The 24,616-nt window shown below is 34.4% G+C and overlaps 1 protein-coding gene across 2 annotated transcripts in view; it reads left to right on the top strand.

Moving 5' to 3' along the window:
* Nucleotides 1-24,616, top strand: part of NCAM2 (neural cell adhesion molecule 2) — a 316,785-nt gene that overhangs the window by 160,315 nt on the left and 131,854 nt on the right. For both annotated transcript variants that reach the window (XM_080374442.1, XM_080374443.1), the window contains exons 2-6: nt 5,842-5,916; nt 6,723-6,929; nt 9,232-9,375; nt 14,871-15,008; nt 20,927-21,044. In XM_080374442.1, the coding sequence (XP_080230568.1) occupies nt 5,842-5,916; nt 6,723-6,929; nt 9,232-9,375; nt 14,871-15,008; nt 20,927-21,044 (682 nt within the window). The remainder of the gene's footprint in view (nt 1-5,841; nt 5,917-6,722; nt 6,930-9,231; nt 9,376-14,870; nt 15,009-20,926; nt 21,045-24,616) is intronic.

The following is a 24,616-nucleotide window of genomic DNA, read 5'->3' as shown; positions in this document are numbered from 1 at the left end:
CTTGCTGTCCTTGATCTCCCTTGCCAGATTTAATTCCAAACGGACCTTAGCTTTCCTCATCATCTCCCTGCATATTCTGACAACATTCCTATATTCCTCCCAAGTGGCCTGTCCCTTTTTCCACATCCCATAAACGTCCTTTATCTGTTTCAGTTTTGCCAAAACCTCCTTGGTCATCCCCACAGGCCTCCTGCTCTCTCCACTTGATTCCTTACTCATAGGGATGCACCTATCTTGGACTTGGAGGAAGTGATGCTTGAATATTAGCCAGCTCTCTTGGACCCCCATAAGTTCTAGAACCCTAACCCATGGGATTCCTTCTCATTCGTAGCCCATCCCTTTCATGTGGGGGTCAGTGGATTTAAACAGAATATTCTCAGAAGCCTGCATAATAAAGGGGAAAAAAAGAGTAACTGGGTGAATGGTTGTTCTGGGATTGAATTTGATACCAATTAAAAACTTACCAATTTCTTCATGCTCAAGAATAATGAAGCCAAGTTTGCTAAGTATATTAGTTATTAAATACTAATGTAATAATTTACTGAAAGCAAAGCCACATCCATGTAAATTTGCTTACTACAGGAAGTGAAAGCATGCTAATAGCCTGGGGTATAACTATGGTCGGAGGAATTATGCTGGAGAGTCTTGCACTCTACTTGTTTTTCAAAGAAGCCACTGTCAGCCATCCAAATCAGTTTCTGTAGCTATCACTCCTCTCCTTAGTTCCATGTTGATCCCAAGCTATTCCTTGTTTTGTTTTGCTAGCTGTGTCCTTTCCTTTTTACTGCTTTTGCATTGCCCACTTCATTTTGTGGGTTTGCAGGCCAACAGATTTATAAAGACTCCATAGCACAGTGCTGTTTCATTGTTCAAAAGTAAATTCTAAAATGCATTCATATGTGTTGATGTAGTGTGAAACTGTTCAACTATATTATAACAAATTTACATTGTGGAAACTGGGGCAGAATATGGTGTATTTGGGTTTTTGGTAACTGCCTGGTGTCGTAATTTTCAATACAATCAAAATGAAGTTTTTCAGGTTTTCTGAGTGTTTTGGTGGTTTCTTTTTAAGAAATGGAATTATCAAGAAGTTGCTGAATGGAGTTACTAGTTGGAGCAGAGCTTTACCCACTACTATGCAGATTTTATTCAAATATTATCTCCTTTTCCTTTTTGGTTTCTTATACATATATATGTTTTAAATATACATTTCTATATTATAAAAAAATATGTTTTAATGTATTGCTAAGTGACAGTAGAAGTATATATGCGAGTGATTTAGGGTTACAATTTTTCTAAGCTTTCACTGATGACACCTCACTTCGGTTGCATTAGTTAATCATCTGTGTAGACCAGGGGTCCTCAAACTACGGCCCATGGGACGGATACAGCCCCCCAGGGCCCTCAATCCGGACCCTGGTATTTACAGACACACACACACACCCCCTCCGCCGGGGCTGGGGGGGAAACCGAGCAGCCGCAGATGACTGCCTGCCACTTCATTCGCGCGCCCCCTGTTTAAAAAGTTTGAGGACCCCTGGTGTAGACAGAGCTAAAACAGGTTTGTGATGCTAGTCCTGAAACGTGAAAGATACTACTGCAAAAGGGACTGAAATCAATTAGTCTACTAGATACTGGGTCTTATGAATAAAATCACCTGTCTCCATATTTAACAGAACAAATGGATCTCTTATTAATATTCTTACTTATCTTCCTAAGTGATTTTTAAACCCATTAAGGAATAATTCAACAGAATCCTCTTAGTGTAATACGGCTGATAATAGGGTGGGGGTTTTTTATAATGCCTATGATCAAAAGGGAAGGGATTGGTTGTATCACCTAGTGCTAATAGTGGAGGGTTTTTTCTGTAAAATTGCACACGTACTGAAGACTTGGTGAAACCCTGTCTGACTTCAGTTTTCCTAGAACAGGTACACTACAGTAGCATTACATTCCACAGTGCTCTAGCTGAAGAGATCTTCTAGATCTTGCCTTTTTAATTATTTATTTATTTATTTATTTATTTATTGCTAGTTAGGTAACATCCTTGGAAAAATGGGAAGAAGCAGTATTTTGTGAGATCTCTGAAGAAGCTGCTGTTCATTTCTGGGCTTGATTTAACATAGTTAAACAGCCTTTATGGACTTGAATTTCTGGAATGTCTTCACTGGCCTGATAAAATAAGCATTCGCCTGTGTATTCAAAGACTTTCAGACCAGTCTGGTACAAACAACTGCCTTTTGTATTAAGCCGTTAGCTCTTAGTGTACAGCAATCACTTGAACTGTGTGTACATTGCATGCCATCCATCAGAGTTTATAATAACCTAATGTGCCTATATAGTTCTTTAAATAAATGTGGAATAAAACTTTCTGGATGTGTTGTCTCTTTCCAATATTTTATTTTCAGTAAGTGATTAATTGATCTTCTCCTAGAGTAGTATGACACTATTTGCTGACTACCTACAAGCACAGATTGCTAGACTAATCACTTGGGCAATATTTTTCATTCCGGTTTGCGTGAAGCAGTATTTTTTTATTTACATGAAACGGAGCTAGGAAAATTATGAGCCTGGAAAAATTGGACAGATGGTCTTCTATTTTTCTATTTCATTTATATTAAATTGCCATATGTAGAAAATATGATTTCCTTTTGGTTTCAGAGATGTAGCTAGCATGTCTCCATGGTTTATAATTGCACTTGTGCTAAGAATTTTAAATAGAGTTCTGCCCTTTGCCAAAACTGTGTTACAGTCTCAAATGTATATTTCATTGATGAAGGAAAAATATTCTCTAACTTTGCTTTTTATCTCTCATCATGCAGTTCCTTACATTCTATCTAACATTTATTACTGAATCTGTTGTATTTACATAGTTCAACATCAGTTATTACAGTTATTGGAACTAAGCAATGAAATTGTTCTTGAAGCAATACTGCTGAAATGTGAATGTATATATTTCTGAAGCAACTATCCAAGACTACAAACTCTATAAAAATATAGTACCAGTCACATGGTGGCATAGGAGCTAAAAAGTGAGTCAGTGATTTGAAATAAATGCCTGGGCTCTAGTCTCTTGAAATTCCCCAACCTCTGAATTTGTTAGTACCTTGGTTACCAACCAGCACTTACATGTCTTGAGGTTAAAGTGAAACTTACCCTGACAGGTAAATAAAGAAATGAGGCTTTGAGTAGCCTCCTGGGTGACTAATTACTCCTTAATGCTTATGAAAACAAAAATAAAACTTTGTCTGAAACTCATTTCCTTTTCTACTCTTAAGCTTGTCCTTTGCTTCTGGTACCATGGATGTAAAGACCATAGATGATAACAAGCACATTAGTTTCTTTCTCTGTCAGTGCTCTGCATGTGTCCTAAAGTAGTCTTCACTGTGTTCCTTGCTATTGCAATGAGAATGATCCTAGTACCTCCTCTGGTTCTAGATTCAACATTTTTACAATGCACTCAGTTTCTTCCTGATCTCTAGGCACTCATGCCCTCTTCCTGATGGTCTTTATCAACTGAAAAGTTTGGATATTAGCAAACAGTGCACACAGATATTTACTTTTACCTGAAGTAGGATATGTTCTTGGGAGCTTTTAGGTTTTTTTCTTCTTGACTATTGTCTTATGGGAGGCAGGGTATAAAACAATAATAAAAATTAAAACAAAAAGTAAGTTCAGTCATGATGATGTCCTCAGTAATAGTATCCACAGTTCGGGACATCTCATTAAAAATGTTATTTACTGTTCAGATCTTTAATTTATCTGTAGTTGGTTTTGTTGTTTTTTTTCTTTTTTTTCCTGTTGATGTTTTGTTTGTTTGTTTTTTTGGTTTTGGTTTTTTTTTTTTTTTTTTTTTTAGAAAATACCCAATTCTGTTAAATTTAGTTTGGCAAACTGCTACTGAAATAATCCAATTTTCTTTGCCTTTTTTTGGTTTTCCTTTTGGTGTCTAGTCTAACCTGCTCAAAGCATAGTCAGTTACAAAGACAGAACAGATTGTTCAAGGCTTTATCCAGTGAGCTCTTAAAAACTGAATGCGTAATCTTTCTGGACAATCTGCTCCACTGTCTGGCTGTCCACATCATGATTTTTTTTTTTTTTTTTTTTTTTCCTTATGCTCAGCCTGAACCTCTCATTTCAACTTTTCTTTCATGTAGGCGTAAATACACCAAACTGCCATACACCACTGTGAAAAGCCTGGCTCCATCTTCTTGATGAATTCCCCATAGATACACATGGGTGGCTGCTAGGTTCCCCTGCAGCTCTTTCTTCTGTCGACTGAGTAAGCCTGGCTCTCCCCAGCCTCTCCTGACTGGTTATATGACTCCCAACAAGTTATTACCTCCCAGCTGCAGAACTTAACATTTATCTTTACTGAATATTATGGCATTCCTGTTGATAAATTCTTCCAGTCTATCTAGGTCAATGACCTCCTTCACATCATTGATAAGAATGTTAAATAGGACAAATCCCAAGACAGAGCCCTAATAGTCTTTACTACTACTACCACCCTTTACCAGCCTAGTTGTCCATTCATCCAGACTGTAACACCCTAACTTGATGTGGTGGGTTGGGTCAAACACCCACACAGCTGCTTCCTCTCTTCTCCCACCTCCAGCAAGAGAGGGATGGAAATAGGAAGATTGGGAGTTAGAAAACTCACGGGTCAAGATACAGACAGGAAAATCCCTGTCAAGTTACTGTTGTGTGCAAAACAGACTCTAGTTGGGGAATTTAACTTTATTTATTAACCGTTAACATAAACATTTAATTACTGACTTCAGTATTGGAAAATGAAGATGACAAATACTTAAACGCTTACGGAAAACACCTTTCTTCCCCTTTGTGAGGTTCCAGATGCCTCTTTCCTCATTCTTAGTCTCCACTCGCCCTCAGTGCAGGTTACACTCCATCCTTTCAGTGAGGTGACGGGCGAAGCAAGAGGTTGGGGTGAGGACATACCTAGTGCTTTCTTTCTGCCATTCCTTCTTCCTTAATCTTTTCTTCCACTGCTCCTTCTAACTGATTTCCACTGTTCCATTGTGGGTTATGCACAGGCCACAGTCCTTTTGAGGGTGTACTTGCTCTAGCATGGGCTTATGCACAGCCACAGTACCTTCAGGAGTGTCACCAGCTGTGCCATGGAGTACTTCCTGTCATGCTGGCCTTCTTGTTCCTCTCTCTTGGCGTTCTGAGAGGTGCCACAAACTCCTCCAGTTGCCTCAGCTGTGTCCTGCAGTGGGTTCATTGTGAAGCTGGCTAGAACTGACTGTGTCTGTCACAGCACAACCTCTGATCTCCCTCCCACAGCAGTCATCCCTGCAATCATCCCTGCTACCAAAAGCTTACTATTTATACCCAATACACTTCAATATAAGAATATTGTGGGAGGCACTGTTAAAAGCCTTGGTAAAGTCAAGGTAATTGCCACCAACTGTGTTTTCCTCACCCACAAGACTAGTCATTTTATCCTAGAAGACAGTGGAATTGGTCAGGCATGATTTATTCTTGGTCAGTCTATGTCAAGTGTTCCGCATCACCTTGTTCTCATTTAGGTTTTGGGTTTATGTTCATGTCTATTTCTATCTCTTTTTCTTTAATTTTATCCTCAGTTTTAGGATGTGAGGCTGTTACCCTTCATGCAACATCTTTTCATTATTTTGATTATTTCTCTACCTCCCTCTATATACTCCAGCTCAAAAGATACACTGCTTAGCTGAAACTTCTGAGATTTGTTTAATACGCTCTATAGTATAGAATGAGAAAATACAAAAACTGAATATATAAAATTTAAAATTATAAATGCTAACATTTACTGACAATGTACTTTATATTTTTCAGCTCTACTTCAAGTTACAATTTCACTTAGCAAAGTTGAGCTCAGTGTTGGTGAATCCAAGTTCTTCACATGCACAGGTATTTACTCATTTTACTTGTACATACATATTTTTTGTTATATTTTGAACCTTCTATGTGATTTGAAACTGAAATAATTGATTCTCAATATTAATTTAAATTAGCATATATTTGTATATTCACATTGACTTGTGAGAAATGTGATAAATAGTAGTTCTTCAATGTCTTCATGTTTCCAGTCTAGTAACTATTCATTTCAGGCTCTGAATCACTCAATTTGAATTGTCTATATTAGTACAGGTAATTTATATTTGTTAGGATGCTTCTTTAGTTAAAATATTTTCACTTGTCTAAACGAAGGAGCTAAATAAGCTACTAGGCTTAGCTTTAGAATACTTTCCAATCTAAAGAGACATCCAAAGAGTCTTTTCTGGTTGGTGAGATATCAGTCAGGAGAAGAGGAGTATGCATTTGCAGCTCTCTGATGTGGATCCTTGATGTTGCTGAGTTGCCATCTTCTAATGACTGACACATGGCATGACTACACTGACAACACGACTGACTTATGACTTTACTTGTTCATCCAGTGACTGCTGCACAGCCTGTTTCTTTCCTTTAAGACTTTATATCTTTCTGTGGTGGTTTTTTTTTTTTCCCTCTTGAACCCTTGAGCTGCTATTTATCCTGTCTCAGCAATCATATGTCTGCATGCAGTTTTGTCTTGCTTGTCTTTCTACAGACTTTCTCACAACACTCATAATTTAGCAATTCTCTGACATTGTGTTTTGTGTATTGGTGAAGTATATATGTTGCTTAATGTCTGCCAGACCTTCTAATATTGGATTGTTTTTTGGTTTTGTTTGTAGCCATTGGTGAACCTGACAGCATAGATTGGTACAATCCACAAGGAGAGAAGATTGTTTCTAGTCAAAGAGTGGTTGTTCAGAAAGAAGGTGTTCGATCACGTCTAACCATTTATAATGCAGATATAGAAGATGCTGGTATATATCGGTGTCAAGCAACAGATGCTAAAGGACAAACTCAAGAAGCTACTGTTGTTTTGGAAATTTATCGTAAGTAAAATATTATAAATTAAAAAATTAAAGACTTATGTTTTAAGAGCTACTGCTATTGAGAAAGTAAAGCCTATCAAAATATCTTCCCAGGCTCTGAAACTTATGTTACAAATAATTGCATTTTCCACAGTTTCATTAATAGACATGATGATGAAGACTTAAGGAAGTGGATAGCCACTTTGTAATATTGTAGATCACTTTTTCTTTGTATCTCAGAATGCCATATTCTGAGCGTGCACTCTATGCCTCTCAGGGAAAAGACAAAATATGAGAAAAAAGTTATGCCAATGTAATTCTTATTATAAATATACCTACAATCTATTTCAAGTATGTGCATAAATATAAGTGCAGGAAGTACAATATATGTAATTAAAAAGGTGGAATTAGGGTTTTTTTTGTCAGCCTTTTCCTGATTTTGGCCGTATAATGGAATTTCCATAAAACATTGAAGCTTACTGTGATAAGCAACAAAGATGCATGTAAATTACAAACTAATTGAGGAGTACATTTGAAAAGTAAATACATTCTGTTATAGTAAGAGATTCCTCAAGAGATTTTTTGTTTGGTTGGCTGTTTGGTTGGTTTGGTTTAAAATTTATTTAAATAGCTTAACTTTGTACTATATTCCTTAGAACAATCAAAACTGCCTAAGAACAATACGTTAAACAACTACACAGAGAAGATATAAGGCAAGACCTTTGCTGATGAAAGTGTGAGACATATGCCAGCAGCCTTTCAGCTGAATTATTCTCTAATTTCATTGGGGAATAGTTTTTTTTTAACATTCATTAAAAAATTATGGATGGACTGAGCACTAAGGAATTGCGGTGAGACAGAAAATACAGAAAAGAATCATAAAGCATTACTTCTGAAAGATACAGATTACTTGGATAACAAAAGACATATTTTTAAAAAAATCTATTGATAAAACAAACATTAAAATAGTCATAGCAGTCAAAAGTGATTACACGATGGCTTGAAAGCTGGCAGTTCAAAGGATTTCAAATTTTGTGCCATTTGTACGCTTCACAATGCCAGTCACTTCATTAGCAAACTGTTGAGCAAGGCTCAAATCTTTTGAAGTATTCACATGTGCTAATTTTAAGAATTCTGAGGTTAGGTAATTCTGAAGACCTACACAGGAAATGTGAAGGTTTGTGGGAACTGACATATAAAAGCTTAATTATTCATATTTGTGATGTATTGTAAGGAAAAAGGCAGATACACTGTATTTCTAGGGTCTAGTTCAGTAGTCACTGATGTCTGTGAGAGTTTTTCTTCTGACTTACATATGGTCAAATACTTCAAATATTTCACACAAATACTTTGTGAAACTACACAAGAGATATATGTAATAAAAGTGTGCTCCCTCTGCTTTGGTAATTGTGGATTATTTGAGCCTCACTCATATCAATACAAAAAGGTGGAGATGGACTTACATCTCCGACTTATGTTCTCCAAAGTGCCTTCTGAAATGTAATTGGCAGTCTTTGATCCATAGGTCTGTCCATAGGTCAATTTGTTTCTTTTGTGTGCAAGATTTTGTCAGGCAATTTGTTTCTGCATTAGATCTTTCATGAGATCATGGATTAATGCCACTTTGAACTTCTAACACTAAATTATAGTAATACTGAACTTATTCAATCCACTAACAAAATTAAGTATCCCATTTGGTTATTTGTGGTTGGTAAAATAAAAAGCTTCATCAGTCCTAAAAAAAAAAATCTTGGTTATTTCTTCAAGAAAAATACTACAAATTCTTATGACTTGATAATACTACATTTTTTCCATATAGTTTCCCATTGGCTTTTAAGATTTTGTGTTTTACATAGCTTATGTTTTTCATAGTCAGTGAAGCTAAAATTCCACCTTTTTAATTAGACTTTCCCAAATAATCTGGATGATTTTGATGGAATAAAAAAAATGAAGTTTTAATTCAATAATAAGATCATAAGGTATAAAACACACAAGACAGAAAATGTACTATTAACCTGAATATATAAACCTCTAAACAAATAGAGTTTCAAAACTGGGCTCTGGATGACTGAAAACACTGAAAAATGTATTTCTAAAACATGCCTTGTTTACATAAATAAAGCAAAGATTTTCATAATGCAAAATGATAGTATATGGTCCAAGACCGTTTGAGTCTTACCTGGGAAAATTATATTATATAAATAATTCTGTATTGTCACAATGAGAAGGCTTAGTAGTCAGTTTACCTAAGTTGGTGTCACATATAATTTTAATGCTAAGTGAACTGGTAACTCTTACTGTGTTCTGTTTTCTTCCTTTTCAGAAAAGCTCACGTTCCGAGACATAATATCTCCACAAGAGTTCAGACAGGGAGAAGATGCAGAAGTTGTTTGCCGCGTTACTAGTTCACCTGCTCCCATTGTCAGCTGGTTGTATAGGAATGAGGAAGTCACAACTATTGCTGACAGTTAGTATTTTGGTAACTCTTTAAGTTATACATTCTAATTAATATTAAAATATATTGTAAAAGAAGACTAATCACATTTATAGTGGAGGATTTTGATTAGCCCAGCACCTTAGTAGAATTTAACCAGGTTCTGTAGTCTATAGAGAATCCATATGCAATGGTTTCCTTCATGTATCATTTTTTCTAATTGGGAATTCTGTCTAGATGTAACATGAGGGTCAAAGTGACAAAAGATTGCTGGGAGCTCCTTCACAGGAACTCTTCCTGGACTGCCATATATGTAGGAGTTTGATACATTTTTATAACATACACAGACAAACTTCAACGTGCATACAAAGCTATGACACTGACCAAACACTTCATTGACTTTGGTATACTTGCACAGTAGCTCAGAGAATTCCAGGTCAATAGATTTTTTGCACTATTGTGAGAGTTTATTTGTATGAGTGTAAGTTACCCTTTGAGTTACAAGCAACAGAGATATAGGTGATCTGCTTAGGCTAGATACCCTAAAAGCTAGATTGATAAAGTCAGGCGAAGATTGATCTCATCTTCCCCATATGCAAGTTTTAAGCCTGTAGAGAGACAATTAATTAGGCATATAGAATTTATTTGATTTACACCCTCAAATACTGTGAACCATTTTTTCAGTGCTGTCTCAATAGTTGTCTTTGCCTTTATGGAAAACAAGATTTTCCATGTTTTCTCTGGAAATGAAACTAACATTGTTGATGAACCAGCTGATCCACCTTCTCATCAGTCTTTATCTCTGCATGTACTAAAACTTAAGGTTGCAGTGTATGCACTTAAAATTATTGTTCTTTTGAAATTAGATATTATTTTTATTTAAAGTGAAAATGAAAAGTTATATTTAGTCTCTTAGGACATCACATAAATATGGAGCAGTTGGTGTGGAAAAAATAAGCTTGTTTGATGTTTCTGGACTCAAACTCCTCTCCATTTTGAAAGGAAAATTTAAATAAACTTTCTTATTTAGTATTTCCTATCCTTTCTGTCATCTAGACATAAAGAAGATAGAGCAAACTTCTACTCTTAGAAAAAAATTAGTTGAAATTTTGATACATGTAAATAAATAATGAGTGCAGGTAATACACAGAAGATTTTGACAAATAAGAACTCTGAAGACAAAACAAAATTTGGCTATTTAGCAAAAAGTCTTTTTCCAGGATGCAGCTCAGAGCTTGAAAAAGTAAAACTGCCTCAGGAAATCTCTCTTTCTTTTTTTTTTATTTTATTATTGGCATTTTATTTGTTTTTCCAAACAATCTGGCTGATGTAGGGTTAGCAATGGAAATAATGCAACATTTTATTTCTTTTTCAAAATAATTTTGTAAAATTCTGAGATGTTAAATTTCAATGTGTAAATTTGTCTTTTTCACCACTTTCTCTCACAATGCTTGAAATGTGACAAGGTATGAAAACAGAAAACGGTTTTAATTTAAACAATATACTTTCCTTATGTTCTGATCTAGAGCAGTACCCAAATAAGATCTCAGTTATGCTTGGGAGGAAGTGACCTTTTCAATCATGTAAAAATAGGACATTGTGATCTTTCTGAGTTTTGGTTATGTCTATATGGGTTTATAATGCAGGTGGAAAAAGATAATACCCAAAGTCTTACAGTTTTTTTTCTTACATCTTTTCTCATGCCTTGTGAAATAAAAAGACTCTTTTTTTTATTAAATTTCCAGCTTAAAAATTTCCAATAAAGGATCAGTTCCTATAACCTATTCACATAATTTAAAATTAAGTAGCGTCAGATTTGTCTGTCATATTTTATATGGTGCCTATTAAAAAAGAAGTAACTAATATTCTTGTTGGGGTTTAGTTCATAGTAAGCTAAAATACTGAATAATTTCATATGCAAACTGAATTGTATGTTGCAGGTTTTTTAGGATTATGAGAAAGCAGCTTCAATTTTAAGCATTTAGCTCAGGGATAGTAGGAAGACATGAGATAATGACATTACTTTAATTTCATGGCTTTTCTGTTATATTCTTGCCCATTCTGTTGTATATGTTACAACTAGTAGGATTTTTGCAGCACAGAATTTTGACTATTTCAGCTTTGCAAATTCTTGACAGTTGCTAGTATCTATGTTTGTATGTTCCATTTGAACATAAGATTGATTTCTTCTCCCAGAAGGCCTGTGCTGAAAATCAGAAGTGAAGATTTAAAAGATTTTTCCTGTGTAGTAGGCCTGTAGCAGAAATAGCCATAGGTGAAATAGCCTCTCACCATTATGAATTAATTTTGAATGTTCCCAAAACCTTATCTGCTCTACTGGTAGATCATCCTAGGATTTATATGCTCTTTTCAGTTCTACGAACAAAGTAAGAAAGAAACTGTGGGAGTGGCTGTCCATCATTCCTTGCTAAAAGAAAAGAACACAACAATCCTAGGTGAACAGTGACCTCCAAAAGTCTTTCTGGTCTTGCATTCCTTAAGATTTAATAGGGCAATATATAAAGCATCATTTCCTTGAAATGTTCTAAGGTTTTCTTTTTTGTTATCTACAGCTGAATTGTCATGACTCATAATTCCATTGTAAGAGACTTAGGGACATTTTGCTAGCTTTGAAAGTGAATGGGCTTGTTTTCATTCATCAGATCTTATGTGGAGTTGTGAGTGTTTTGCTTTGCAATTTGTTTGCAGTTATTTGCAATTATTTGCAATAATTTGCAATTACACAATACTAGGGCTTCAAAGGACATTAAATGCAACTCATTCTACATTGCTTAAAGCAAATGTAGAAATTGTGTGTACAGACATTTTTATATTAGTTTATGGTTGGAGTTGACTTTAGAAGTAGGATAACTGCCCCAGTTAGTACAAATATGCTACATATATATTGCCCACTATCTGTATAAATATGCATGTTTTATTGTGTTGCTGCTCAAATCATTAAGGTATGTGAGAATTCCGCTATCAGATTAGCAGTTTTCTATAAATATAGCATATGTGTGTTATGTACCTATAATTCATGTAGAAAATAGTATCTTGTATAAAACTGGATAGAAAATATTGGGGACTGGTGCATCCTTCATGTTTTCTGTATGCTTTGATATATTCTGTTATTTCATGCTCTTAATTATGTAATACTATTACATTTTTTTCCTCAAGCTCTGATTATGAAGCACTGAAAAAATATAGGCAATCCCTCTTGCCCTCCATACTGCTTAACATTTGATTTGACTGAAGGGGAAGATGGTGCAACTGTGCTAAATTAGGCATTTGAAGTTGAATGAGTTGAGTTCAGAAACAGAGTGACCAACAGGAGGAGTGTAGTACCCAGTCATTGTCCACATCCACCAACTGTAATCTGTTTAGTATAGGACACAATTTTTATTAGGATATCCACAGGACAGTGAACTTTATGTGTGCATAGCTTTCCTGTGAATCATGTTGTATTACTAGTTTATTCCACTGCTCTGAACCTCCTGAGTGTACCATAGTATATATGAGTCCACCCAGATCTAACCTCTGTCTGTCAAGATTGCAGTGCATTTGTTGACCTAGCTGGTCTACGCACAATTGATTCCTGTTGAATGAGAAGAATATAATCGTATACTTAGTAGCATTTTTACAGCAGTGTGAACTGTTCTTTCACAAACCTACCAAAGCATAAAACATGGAGAGCAATGGTTTCTAAAGTCACACATTCAATTCATATTTCATTTTTTAAGTTGCCTTAAAATACAAGGCACATTAATTTTGTCTCTATGTAGACAGTATTAGTGGCAGAAAAAGACCCAAAATCTTTTTCTTCTGCTATACCTACTTTACTCATGAGAATCTCTCTGCTGTATCCATTATATTATTCTTCAAAAGTTTAAAAGATAGCCATTCAACATCTACAGTTTTTGTTTCCTGTTACTAAATGAAACTTTTTTCAGCATTTTAAAGCAATAAAGGTGATCTCCAGTCCTCTCGTTCACCTCACATATTAAATATTTATGTTAAAAACAAAAAAATACCACAAAAAAGAAAGGTTACCAATGCTTAAAGAGGGGCTACATATCACCTTTCCAAAACATATTGAAGCATAGCTCTCTGGGAATTGTGTAGGCACAGGAAAGAAAAATATTATATAATTTGTATGTGGTAGTGTGTGAAATGGCATTAATGTTCAAGCATGACTTTAATAAACTAGACACAATTAGCATAAAAGTGCTGAGGTTATTGATTTCCTTTAAAACTCTGTCAGGTGAAGCATAATTACATTTTCTTTTTTCATTTCTTGCTTAATTTTCTGAAAGAGTTCTTGGTAACAAAACAGAACTGACAAGGCATAAAAAGCTGTTTTGTTAGTAAATATGTATGTACATGTATATCTTCTATGAATAGACTCTTAACTTTATGACTACGTAAAAGCTTTTCTACCAAGTGTTGTTTATCACTGTTTTTCAATATCAGTGTTGTGTCATGAGAAATCTAGCACACTTTAAAAATCTAGCAGAATCAAAATGGAAAGCAAAGTGAAAAAATGACACTTGGTTGCTAGTTAAAACTGAAAACTAGTAAATCTCATCATCCTTCAATACTGAAAGGAATAACATGTACACAGGTTCTTCAAAAAAAAAGTGTGGTGAATTGCAGGAAGTAATTCTTCTCCAAAGACTCCATTAATATTGACTAGTTATGGTGGATTGACCTTGGCCAGTTTCCAGGCACCCACCCAGCCACTCTCTCACTTACCCTTCGCAACAGGTGTGGTGGGTTGACTCTCGCTGGATGCCAGGTGCCCACCAAAGCCACTCACCACTCCTCCTCCTCAACTGGACAGAGGAGGGAAAATACAGTGGAAGCCTCATGGGTCAAAATGAGGGCAGGGAGAGAGATCATTCCCTAATTACCTTCACAGGGAAAACTTACTTCATGAAAAAATAATTTTATTTATTACCAATCAAATCAGAGTACGATAATGAGAAATATCCTCATTGTTATTATTATATTACTCAAAACTGAGTAATAGCGAATGAGCAAAGAAACAGGAGGAAGGAAAGAAGGCAAGCAAGCTGAGAAAAGATTAAGCATAAGCTGCAAAATGGGCACAAAGACACTTGGTTAATTTAGATGAGAGAGGGAAGACACATATTCTGACTTATTCTGTTATAAATTGCTTGATTTATCTTTTTTCCATTTCTTTAATCTGTTTGATATTCTGTGTAGGTGTTAATGAATATTCCACTCATTTTGCAACAATTCATAAATTTAACTTACATTCAATGACTCCTCAAAGTAAGTAGGAAGTTATGGATGAAAAATCCATATTGAATTTTAGGAAACAGCAATATATTTTGGAGTAGGAAAAAACCAAATTTATCAGCTGAGATTTTACTTTTAAACTGAGAAATGTTTTGCCAATGAGCATTCTGATTGTATGGAGAAAGTACATAAATATAACTCATTAAGTTAGCATTCCTCATGTCTTGGTTTACTAACAGTCCTTGATCTCTTACTTGCCTTTCTAGATCGATTTGCAGTATTAGCAAACAATAATCTCCAAATTCTTAACATCAATAAAAGTGATGAAGGAGTATACAGATGTGAAGGAAGAGTGGAAGCAAGAGGAGAAATTGACTTTCGGGACATAATTGTTATTGTGAATGGTAAGGAGTAAAAGTTATTGAATTGACTTCTTACTTTATTATCATAGTTTATTTTAAAATATATCAGCTTCTAAAATATCCTGATTAAACTAGTTAATATAGTTGTCATGTCTGTTTAGTATTGTTTTCCTACAAATGTATTTGTTTAATATTTGAAAAAAAAATCTATACTGTGTAAGTACAATTAATTGCATTTCATAATATCAGTATATATTTATGTAAAACCTGGATTATTGTTTTTAATCATTCACAAAATAATCACTGCAACAAATGAGTTTCAGATTATAATATATAGTAGTTCAGTTCACCCTTTGTTTTTCAGTGTTTTGTCATTTGTTAAAAATCCACGCTTGATTTTCATAGTTATTTGCCTTCATTGCATTTACATATTTTAACTGTCCAAAAAGCAACATGTATTTTACTAAGATTAACAGTATTATGTATAGATTTTTAACATTTTATTTTTATGAGGAGTAAAATACATAACAAGTTTTCTGAAAAGTGGCATTATATATTTTATTGGTTTATAATACAACCCTAAGATGGAATATGAATGGTTTAAGACAATATGGAACGTTTAGCTCAACCTCCCTCATAAATTCAGGGTTGACCTGTTGAAAAATAAATCTCTCTTCATATATTGTCTGGAAAGGACACAGTTCATAAAGGGGATTTTTAATCTAAGCTTTCTGTTTAATGTTGTTTTTCAATGAAACTGCTTCCATCAGGCTTATTAGGTTCTGAGTTTAGATGCTTTGTCCTTGACTGGTCCTTCTTGGCAAACCTCAGTTTACAAAAGTTATTATGTAAGTTGAATTTTCCATTAATTTCAGGACAAAGATCAGATTCTGACAGAAGTGTTATTTAATCCATATAGTCAAGCAGCAAACTTTGAAACAGAATTTGTATATTATTGTAGATAGTATACAGACAGTGGCAAGGAAATGGGTGATTATCCTACGTATTGTGATAGAATATAGCAGTACATGTTCTACGTACTGTGAAGCTCCCCCAACAAATTGCTTTCCTCTCTGTGCATTGTGGTGCTGTGTTACCTTGAGTCCTGGTTATGCACAGTTCCAACAGCACATCTGATAGTATTTTAAATCCTCAGTGACATTTTCTTCTGCTGCTATTTATGTACATGGTTATGAACCTACATTCTGAACACCTTGCATTTCTATCTGATATTTACATTCAGTTGAGATGAGAGGGAGCCTACTTTAACCTAAAATGTCAGATTGCAGCTATAGTCTGACTTCACATCACCTATTGGTGGTTTATATCCACAAATTTGCTTCTTCATATGTTTATTATGACTCTAGACAAGAATGCTAACACTCTCTTTACCTCTAGACTTCAGTTCACAGAGTTGGGAGCAGGAGTTGCTAACTGATTCTGACGTGGTTGCTCATGTAGAGTGGTATCAATTAAGAGCTGTTTTCTGCTTCATTTGTAGGAATAAATATGTTTTAATATAAAAAGCTGAATGTATTAAATTTGGCCCAAGAAGGCTTTTAGAGCAATATTAAAAATCTGAAAGAAAGAAAAATTGTAGTACTCTTTGGAGAAAAGGAAAACCTATGAATGAATTTGATTCAGAAAAGAAAATGGGGAAAAAGGAGCCATGGAGCAGTCTGTAGGTCACTAAAAGGTACTCAGCTGTATTTCCACCATGTATTCTTTTTCCAAAAAAGTAAGCAATAATATTGGCTTAGGAGGATAATCAAAGCTTAGTATAAAAAGTTATCATGACAGTGTTTGTATGTAGAAACTATTAAAAGTTAGAACTTTACTGTTTATTTACTTGTATTACAATAGTGCCTACAGAATCTACAGAAAGATCTAAGATCTATACAAACCCATAGTAAGAAGTATACAAGGTCTCCAAAGCTGGATAAACCACAGCTAAAGAACATAGAAATAGGAATATTATAGGAAAGCTGGCACACCACAGAATGCATACTTTCAAGGCTTAAAAATTTAAAGGTTTTGTGACAGTTTGTAGGGAGAGGAGACTATAGAGAATTATTATATTAATAATTAAATTAATATTATTAGTCTTTGCTCTTTACACTTGTATTTAGGGTTTACAGTAGAAATATATTCTCAGGAGGAATATAGGGGCTGGTGTTGTAGCTTTGCTGATTTATTTTGAGAGTGGAAGAATTCTCCATGTATGATGTTTCCCTTCTGCAAATAGTATATGAGTATGTTGCTTTTCAAATATCTTCTTTATTATAGAGCAAGAGTTGATATTGTTTATACTTCTGCAAATATGATGTACTCCAATGCTTATATGTACTTCACTCAAAAATGTAAGCTATGGTACAACTGTGTGAAATCCTGGATTCCCTTTTGCAAGGACAGTGACAAAGTTTTAATTAAAGAAGAAAGATATTAGCTATCTTTTTACTCATTGCCCTCTAGATAGAGTGTTATCCATGCTGCAGGTGACCCATACATGCTCTGATTCAGGACAAAGATTTGAACTAAGGTCACCTCTTGTGTGAACAAGAACTTCATTCAGTACTGTTTCCTTGCCTCTGTCCATCTAAAGAGGGAGGGGAGAGACAGTAGAAAAACATTTTGAGAGGTTGAGAGCACCCCAACCTTAAAACAAAGTAATGAAGACCACTTTCTCACAGGTAGATGGTATGAGATCAAATCCTCTCAAGAGGAGGAGAAAATTAAATCTAGTATGAAACATAAATCTCATATTTAAGAACAAGATATAAATTCCCTCTTGGGCCATTTTGGACATAAATGAGTCGTCTCTGCCCATGTGGATGATACTTGCCTACAGAACGGTTTCTTCTGGTATGTGGAGGCAAGAAAAATGAACCACCACTAGAACTATTACAATAAAATGAAGGGTTGACCTTGCAACCACAAGAATAAAATGATTAAATAGTTGAACATAGTGGTCACTTACATCTACAAATAAAGTTAATGTTGTAGAGATGTATTTCATTTTGAAGAGAAGGAATTAGAGAAGACAATGGTATGTGTCTTGAAAATATTTCTTCCATTCTCTACTGTGCCTGGCCGCTAAGCTGATTGATACAATATTGGCTAATTCACTCCTGAGAAAGATGTAAATAACAGGAAGTAGAAATGAAATGGGTAACATTTCTGTCAGACTGTAGTAGAGTATGTTCTTTTATATACCAGGTTCAAAACTAGCTGACCATAGCCGCAGTTATGACTCAAGTCACATGCACATAGTTCTAAAAACTATAAAGTGTAAAAGAAACTATTTTGAAAGCACTATTCAGTGTTCTGGTTAGTGTTGCAAGACTGGGATTCTGTGGTGAAGAGTTTGACGGTGAAGGCCTGGAAATGCAGCAGAAATCCTCTCGCTACCAACTTATGGAAAAGATGAAAGCTGAGTAAATTTGAAAAGGAAGTGTTAAAATACATTTCCCTAGATTATCAGTCCATGAATTTGGAGATTCGTTGTTCTGGGGACATGGTATTTCCATATCCAATCTGTAGCCCAGGAAATTTCAGATAGGGAAGAAATTATATGTGAAACATACTTAACATAAAAATCTGTGAAAGCAACATAAGTATATTTTAGAAAACGTCTTTAGTTTTAGCTTGCTGTTTGTTATAATGTAGGGTTTTTTGGTAAAATGCTTCAAAAATTATATCTGAACAGAATGCAGATTTTAAAATAATTAAAATCTTGTAACAAAGCTTGATATATAAAATGTAGTTTTTAATTTATGGAATATTGGGGGTATAATGGGTAATAACTTGAAATACACTTGAGTTGGAATATCTCTATGAAATCTAGTGTTTAGGTATCTTTTTCTACTAGCAACACTGAAATTTATATAGCATTTTTTCACTGCTGGTATTTACAGTGTGGTCTAAATGGCAGGATGTTTTGGTTTGCTTTGTTTTTTGAAAAAAAGGTGGTTAATGTAAAATAGAACAAAATAATTCCAGTCTTCCTGAAAACAAAACCTGCTTTTTTTCTTTTTTTTTTTCCCCCCTCTCTCTCTCCAATCCCCACCCCCAGTGGTCTTGTTGATTTATTTCTTTAAGTTTTCTTCACTGTCTGGGCAGTTCCATAAATGGAATAGACATCCTGATCTCAACTGACATTAATGAAAAAATTGTTTTCACTCTAAATGTGACTGGATTGTGCCACTTTGCTGTTAAGTGTGAAATGTGAGAGACTTGCCAGTATAGATTTGGCTTTTCCTCTTTTAGGTTCACGCTTTAGTTCCATCCTACATACATACAAGAACAAAACCAAAGAAAAGCAGATCTTTTCCCAGAAAAAAATGATGAGAAAAACAAAATTTGACTTTTGAAAAGAAGAAATAATATTTCATTTCATTGTTATTGCAGTAATTCTTTGAACATTGAAGCACTTCAGTAATGTGCTGCATTTCACAGTCCTGCAGTTAGTTGTGAGCAGCAAAGAACCTGCTACTTCTGGCAAAGAATTGTTTCACCTTCTCATGTTACTGAGTATTTTTCCAGGCCTAGACTTTAGAATGCATTGCAAAATGGCTAAAATGTATTAAATGCTTTATAAGTGGCCTTTTTTCGTGAAAGATGGATAAGTTGTTGTTGCACAACAGAACTGTTTTGTATTCTGGGTAATGTCCCATGCAATTTCAGAGAGGAAAGAAGTGATCTGTGAAACACAGAAGTACATAACAACATTTACTTACTGATCATTGGTAATTCTGGTACATTACATTCAAAATAATTTTATATATTTAAGGTTCAGAAGGTGGAAAGACTTCTGATTAAAACTGAAATATTTGGTGCAAAGCAAATGAAGTTGTTTCTCAACGGTTGTGGGAAAAGTTTGTGCAGAAGTACAAAGGGAAGCCAAAAGCAAATACATTGGGGTTGCCTGTTTTTTCTTCTTTTCTGTAGTGAAAGTTCAAGCTAAAAACTGAGTCATTCTGATGACAGGATGTTTTTGCTAAGAGAGACGTATAGTTCTGAAGATCTAATCTTCTTTTCCCTTTCCTTTCACTTTCCCTGACATTCCTTCTTTACCATGTATCCTCTTCCAGTCTGCTGGGATTGTTTTTATTTGTCTATTTGTTTGATAGTTAATGGAAACATGTTAGGGACTAGGGACAGCTGTCTTAAAATTACCATATGAGCAGAGATGTTAAATATCAGCGTTTGAGTTGTTTTGTCTTAAATCCTATTGCTTTTTTTTTTTTTTTTTTTTCTTTTTTCCTGCTGGATAGAAGTTCCCTGCAAACTGTTACAATTTTAGTCATAACTTCATCCCATCAAGAACAGACAAAATATGTCACTCTCAGACCACAATTACAATTTCTGGAAATACAATTTCCAAAAATAGATTGTTTCCATTGGGTTCTATCACATTTCACCTTTTGAAGCTGGTGAAACTCCTGCCCAGGAAATATGCAGGAGTTCAGTAAAGAGAATTAAATACACACAATCGACTACTACATACTGACACCTGTTTTAAAAAGGACTGTCTGACATAAGTACATATTTGCATGTTAGCTTTATAATTGAATGAAAGAGAAAAAAGACTAGAGAGATATTTTCATTTGAGATAGGTAAATTAGTGCCCATCATAACTCCGTTGTGTCTTATACATTCTAGATGTAACTTCAGTCACTTAAAAATTTTCTGTAAGAAAATTGAAGGACTGCTGAAAAAAGCTTTTAAAAATTTATTCTATTGAGGGGGGAAAAAAGTTTATAAATGTCCTGATAATATTAAAAATCTAGTAATAGTGATTCATGTAACATGTGTTACAGGTTACAAGTGTAAATTGATCCTTAAGTGTAACCATAAATTCCAAAATTAGTAAAGGATCCTATCCTGTGCTTTAAATTTCTCAAGAAACACATGAAACAATTTAGTTTTTCAGTAATAGGACATAATGTTTTATTTTTCAGTTCCCCCTGCAATTACTCTGCTACAGAAGTCCTTTAATGCCACTGCAGATCGGGGAGAAGCAATAACTTTGTTCTGCAGAGCCACTGGATCACCTCCACCTGAAATCAGTTGGTATAGGTAAGTTCAGTTGAAGTCTACACATCATAACACATTGCTTTAATGTGTCATGATTTTCTATCACAGTCTATTAAGCTATGCAACCTTCATTTCTTAACTTTTAAAAGCATTTGCTCTCCAATTCTGTTATAATGTCTAAAGCTAGATTCAGCGTTAATGAGTGAATGAACTCACACAAACTGAATTGCACTCAGGTCACCAGCAAGTGAGATAAATGTAAAAGGTAACTAAAATATTATATTGATATGATATCCTCCTATTTGAGCAGAAACAAATAAAGCTGAAACAATGAGTTCATGTCTCAAAAGCAATACAAGCAAAGGTCTCAACTTTTGCACACAAATTCATCAGGTAAAAACATACTGCATTTATGCAATGAATAAATAACCAATACCGTTCAGCAACACTGATAACAAAGATAATATTTTCCCCATCTGTAAAAATAGATTCTAACCCTAACTCTCCATTTCAATGACATTCAGGAGGTATGGCTTTAGACACCCCTAGGACATCAGAGTGTTTCATTGAATAAATTTCAAGGGTATATTACATAATTTTTAAAGTGTAGTATGTTTTGAAAATGAAACTGCTTTTAAGTTTGGGTGTGGTTTTTTATGATATCAATGACATAAACATAGTATAGTTATGTCATTTGGGAACACCATATAACATTCGTAAAAGTTTTAATATCCATCCACTCTATATTCTATTTTAACAAAGATATGCATCAGTCCTGGGATATAAGGTATCTCAGATACTTCATATCAGTGCACATTTCTGTTTTAGACCTGAAAAATGCGCATCTTCTTATATTATTTCAGGCAAATTAAAAGGTCATTGTATTTTTAAAAGGGACATACAACAGATTGCATCAATTTTTCATTTCCTTTGCAATCTGAACAATGTTAGATTCATTTTAAATGTTAGCTTCCTTTGACTTGACACCGTTATCTTAACATGCCATAAGTTAAATGTGGATTTAAATTTTTCTGTTGTGCAATATGGATCTCAGGAGATGTAAATAATTAGAATACAATGTTAATTCCTGAATGTGACTTAGAATTCAAAATTTAATGAAAAGGAGAATGAAGAAAAACAAAATATGTAGAGCCCAAATTAAAGAACTGCTGCTAAATTCAAAGTAAGTAATTTTTTACAAAGTCTGCCTTACCTGGCCAGAATTAATAAGAGTTGTCTGTAATTTGGTATCCTAAATCGCCTTGTTGTAAGACAACCAGCATTCATGTTGTACATTATTAAGAAAGAAAGCATAAATTTCCACAGTTTGTGGATATCTCTGATTATAGTTGTGGGCTTTTTCTAATATTTTATAAATATTACACTATGTACTCAGGCTGTGTCTTGGAGGCATGCTTATCACTATGTCTACTGATAAGAACTTACTGAAGGATTTTCCTTTGGTTTGTCAGCCCCTGAGGCAACCGACTGACTTGTTAAACCATTCATTAAATATCTTCATGAAGTTTTTACAAAAGCTTCACAGGCTTGTGTACTGGATACTGAATCTTAAATGCATAAGCTTCTTTTCTGTTCCTATTTACGGAACCATCTCATAGTGAGTAATATTGGATTATGTGCCTCTCTTCCCTGTTTTTGGGGCGGTTTGTTCTCCCCCCGCCCCCCCTTCATTCTCTTTTTATTTTGTCTCATTAGGCCACAAATTCTTGACAATGGAAAATGCTTGCTTTTTTATTTGCTGGCAGTGAGAGATTGTAAAGCAGTAGCTGGAAAAGGCCCCGGTCTCTATGACAGAATCTAATTATTAATACGCAAGCAGGGGGAAAAAGATGGGAGGAACTAAACTATTTTTTCTAGAGAAAGCAAACTTGATTCTAAATTCTGGTTTTCAGTGCTAATTTTCTGTGTCAAATTCCTGAAATTTCTGTCCTGAACTGTTCAGGTCACTTTTCACTCACATATAGGTAGCCAGTTAAAAGGATTCAGTCAGCTAATACCTTCTTCTTGTCCTTGGACTTACCTTGCAAATATGTCAAGACAAAGTCCCTAGTTTTCTAGAATACTTCAGATACTTTTTCTTTAACAATTAGACTGAATGTAGGAAAACTAGATCAACATAATCCTTGTATTTGAGAAAAATCTAAAAAGCATTGTCCATGGTAGGAATGTCTATCAAAACTGATTTATCTAATATTAATATGATTGTTATCCATTGAGAACCTAATTGAATCCATCTATCAGCGTTAATGGCTAAGGTGTCATATTCCCAATTTCATCCTGTTTAGTTTATTTTTTGATGTTGAATGTAAGCTGATATTAACTTCAGTTTTATGCTTCTTTTTAAATAAACAAGTGGAATTACATCTTGAATTTCATTAAGCACTAATGCTGATTTTGCAAGGATTATGACTTTTGGTTACAGCAAGCTATGGGAATCGTGTTCAGTTTTATTCCCAACTGCACAGTTTATCTATGTGAGTTCAGTCATTTTGTTTAATTTGCCTCAGGTTAACCATTTGTAAAATGGGCAGGTATAATGGGGTGACTTATTGGAAGTCTGTTTTCTGAATACATAGCTATGCTAAGAGAAAAAGTCTAGAGAGATGCAAACTTTTATAACAGAGAAAAATGTTTCCTTTGTAAAACATTCAAAAGTACACAGAGAATTCTGGAGAGCTGAGGAAAAAGTTCTGATAAACAGGGTGGGAATGATTTCTACTCATTTCTGCTGGATGTTTTTCATTATATCTTATAGAAAGTATATCAATACCTGTTGAGAAGTTTCAGTAAGATTAAAGACCAGTTTTATACACAGTTCAGTGTTCTCATGTCTATGTTGCCCTTTAAAATTGGCTCTGGCACCAATTATTCTCTCATTCCCTGTATTGAAGTTTCTTTAGCCAGGCCTGCGTTATTTGGGTCTATCATTATGTAGTCTTACATTCCTTAAAATACACTGATATTTTAGTCAATTAAAAAATAATTTATCCTGATCTTATTTTCTCTCATTTCCTTTTTGGTTTCCAGTGAACTGATTTAACAGGTCAACTTCAGCTTGAGCATGAAAAATTGCTGTATTTTTAAACCAAAATGACAGTACTGTTGAGGTATCTTATATGTTCCTCTGTGTTGACTGTAAGCAAGATGCTGGACAGAACAGTAGTTTCAAGTCTTAAACTCTAAGACAGTAGATAATGTAGTAAAGATTTAACCTTTTATGTTGACCCTTTTCATTTCCAGGTGCTGACAATGTTTAGATTTTGTCAATTTAAAATTAAGGTGTCTACACTTAAGTGTCAATCTTTTTCAAAAAAAAAAAGAAGAAAAAAAAAGCATTACTTCACTTACAAATTAGTGACTTTGAAAAAACTGGTCAAGCAAAAAGGTCAGCAAGATTTAGTTGCTGCTCTATTTAATATCCATATGTTCTTTGTTGGTATTTCATAGACCCAGAGAATCTAATTCTTTTACGACTTAACTGATATCTCTATTGAAGCTGATATTACATTAGTATAAAGCATAACCTTCAGAGAGGCAATACACTAATACAATTACATTAGCCAGGACTGAAAGATAAAGGTCCATATGTACAG

This window comes from Falco punctatus (genome assembly GCF_963210335.1).
Source record: "Falco punctatus genome assembly, chromosome: 2".
Taxonomy (NCBI): Eukaryota; Metazoa; Chordata; class Aves; order Falconiformes; family Falconidae; genus Falco; species Falco punctatus.
This window is presented reverse-complemented; position numbering and strand designations above follow the sequence as displayed.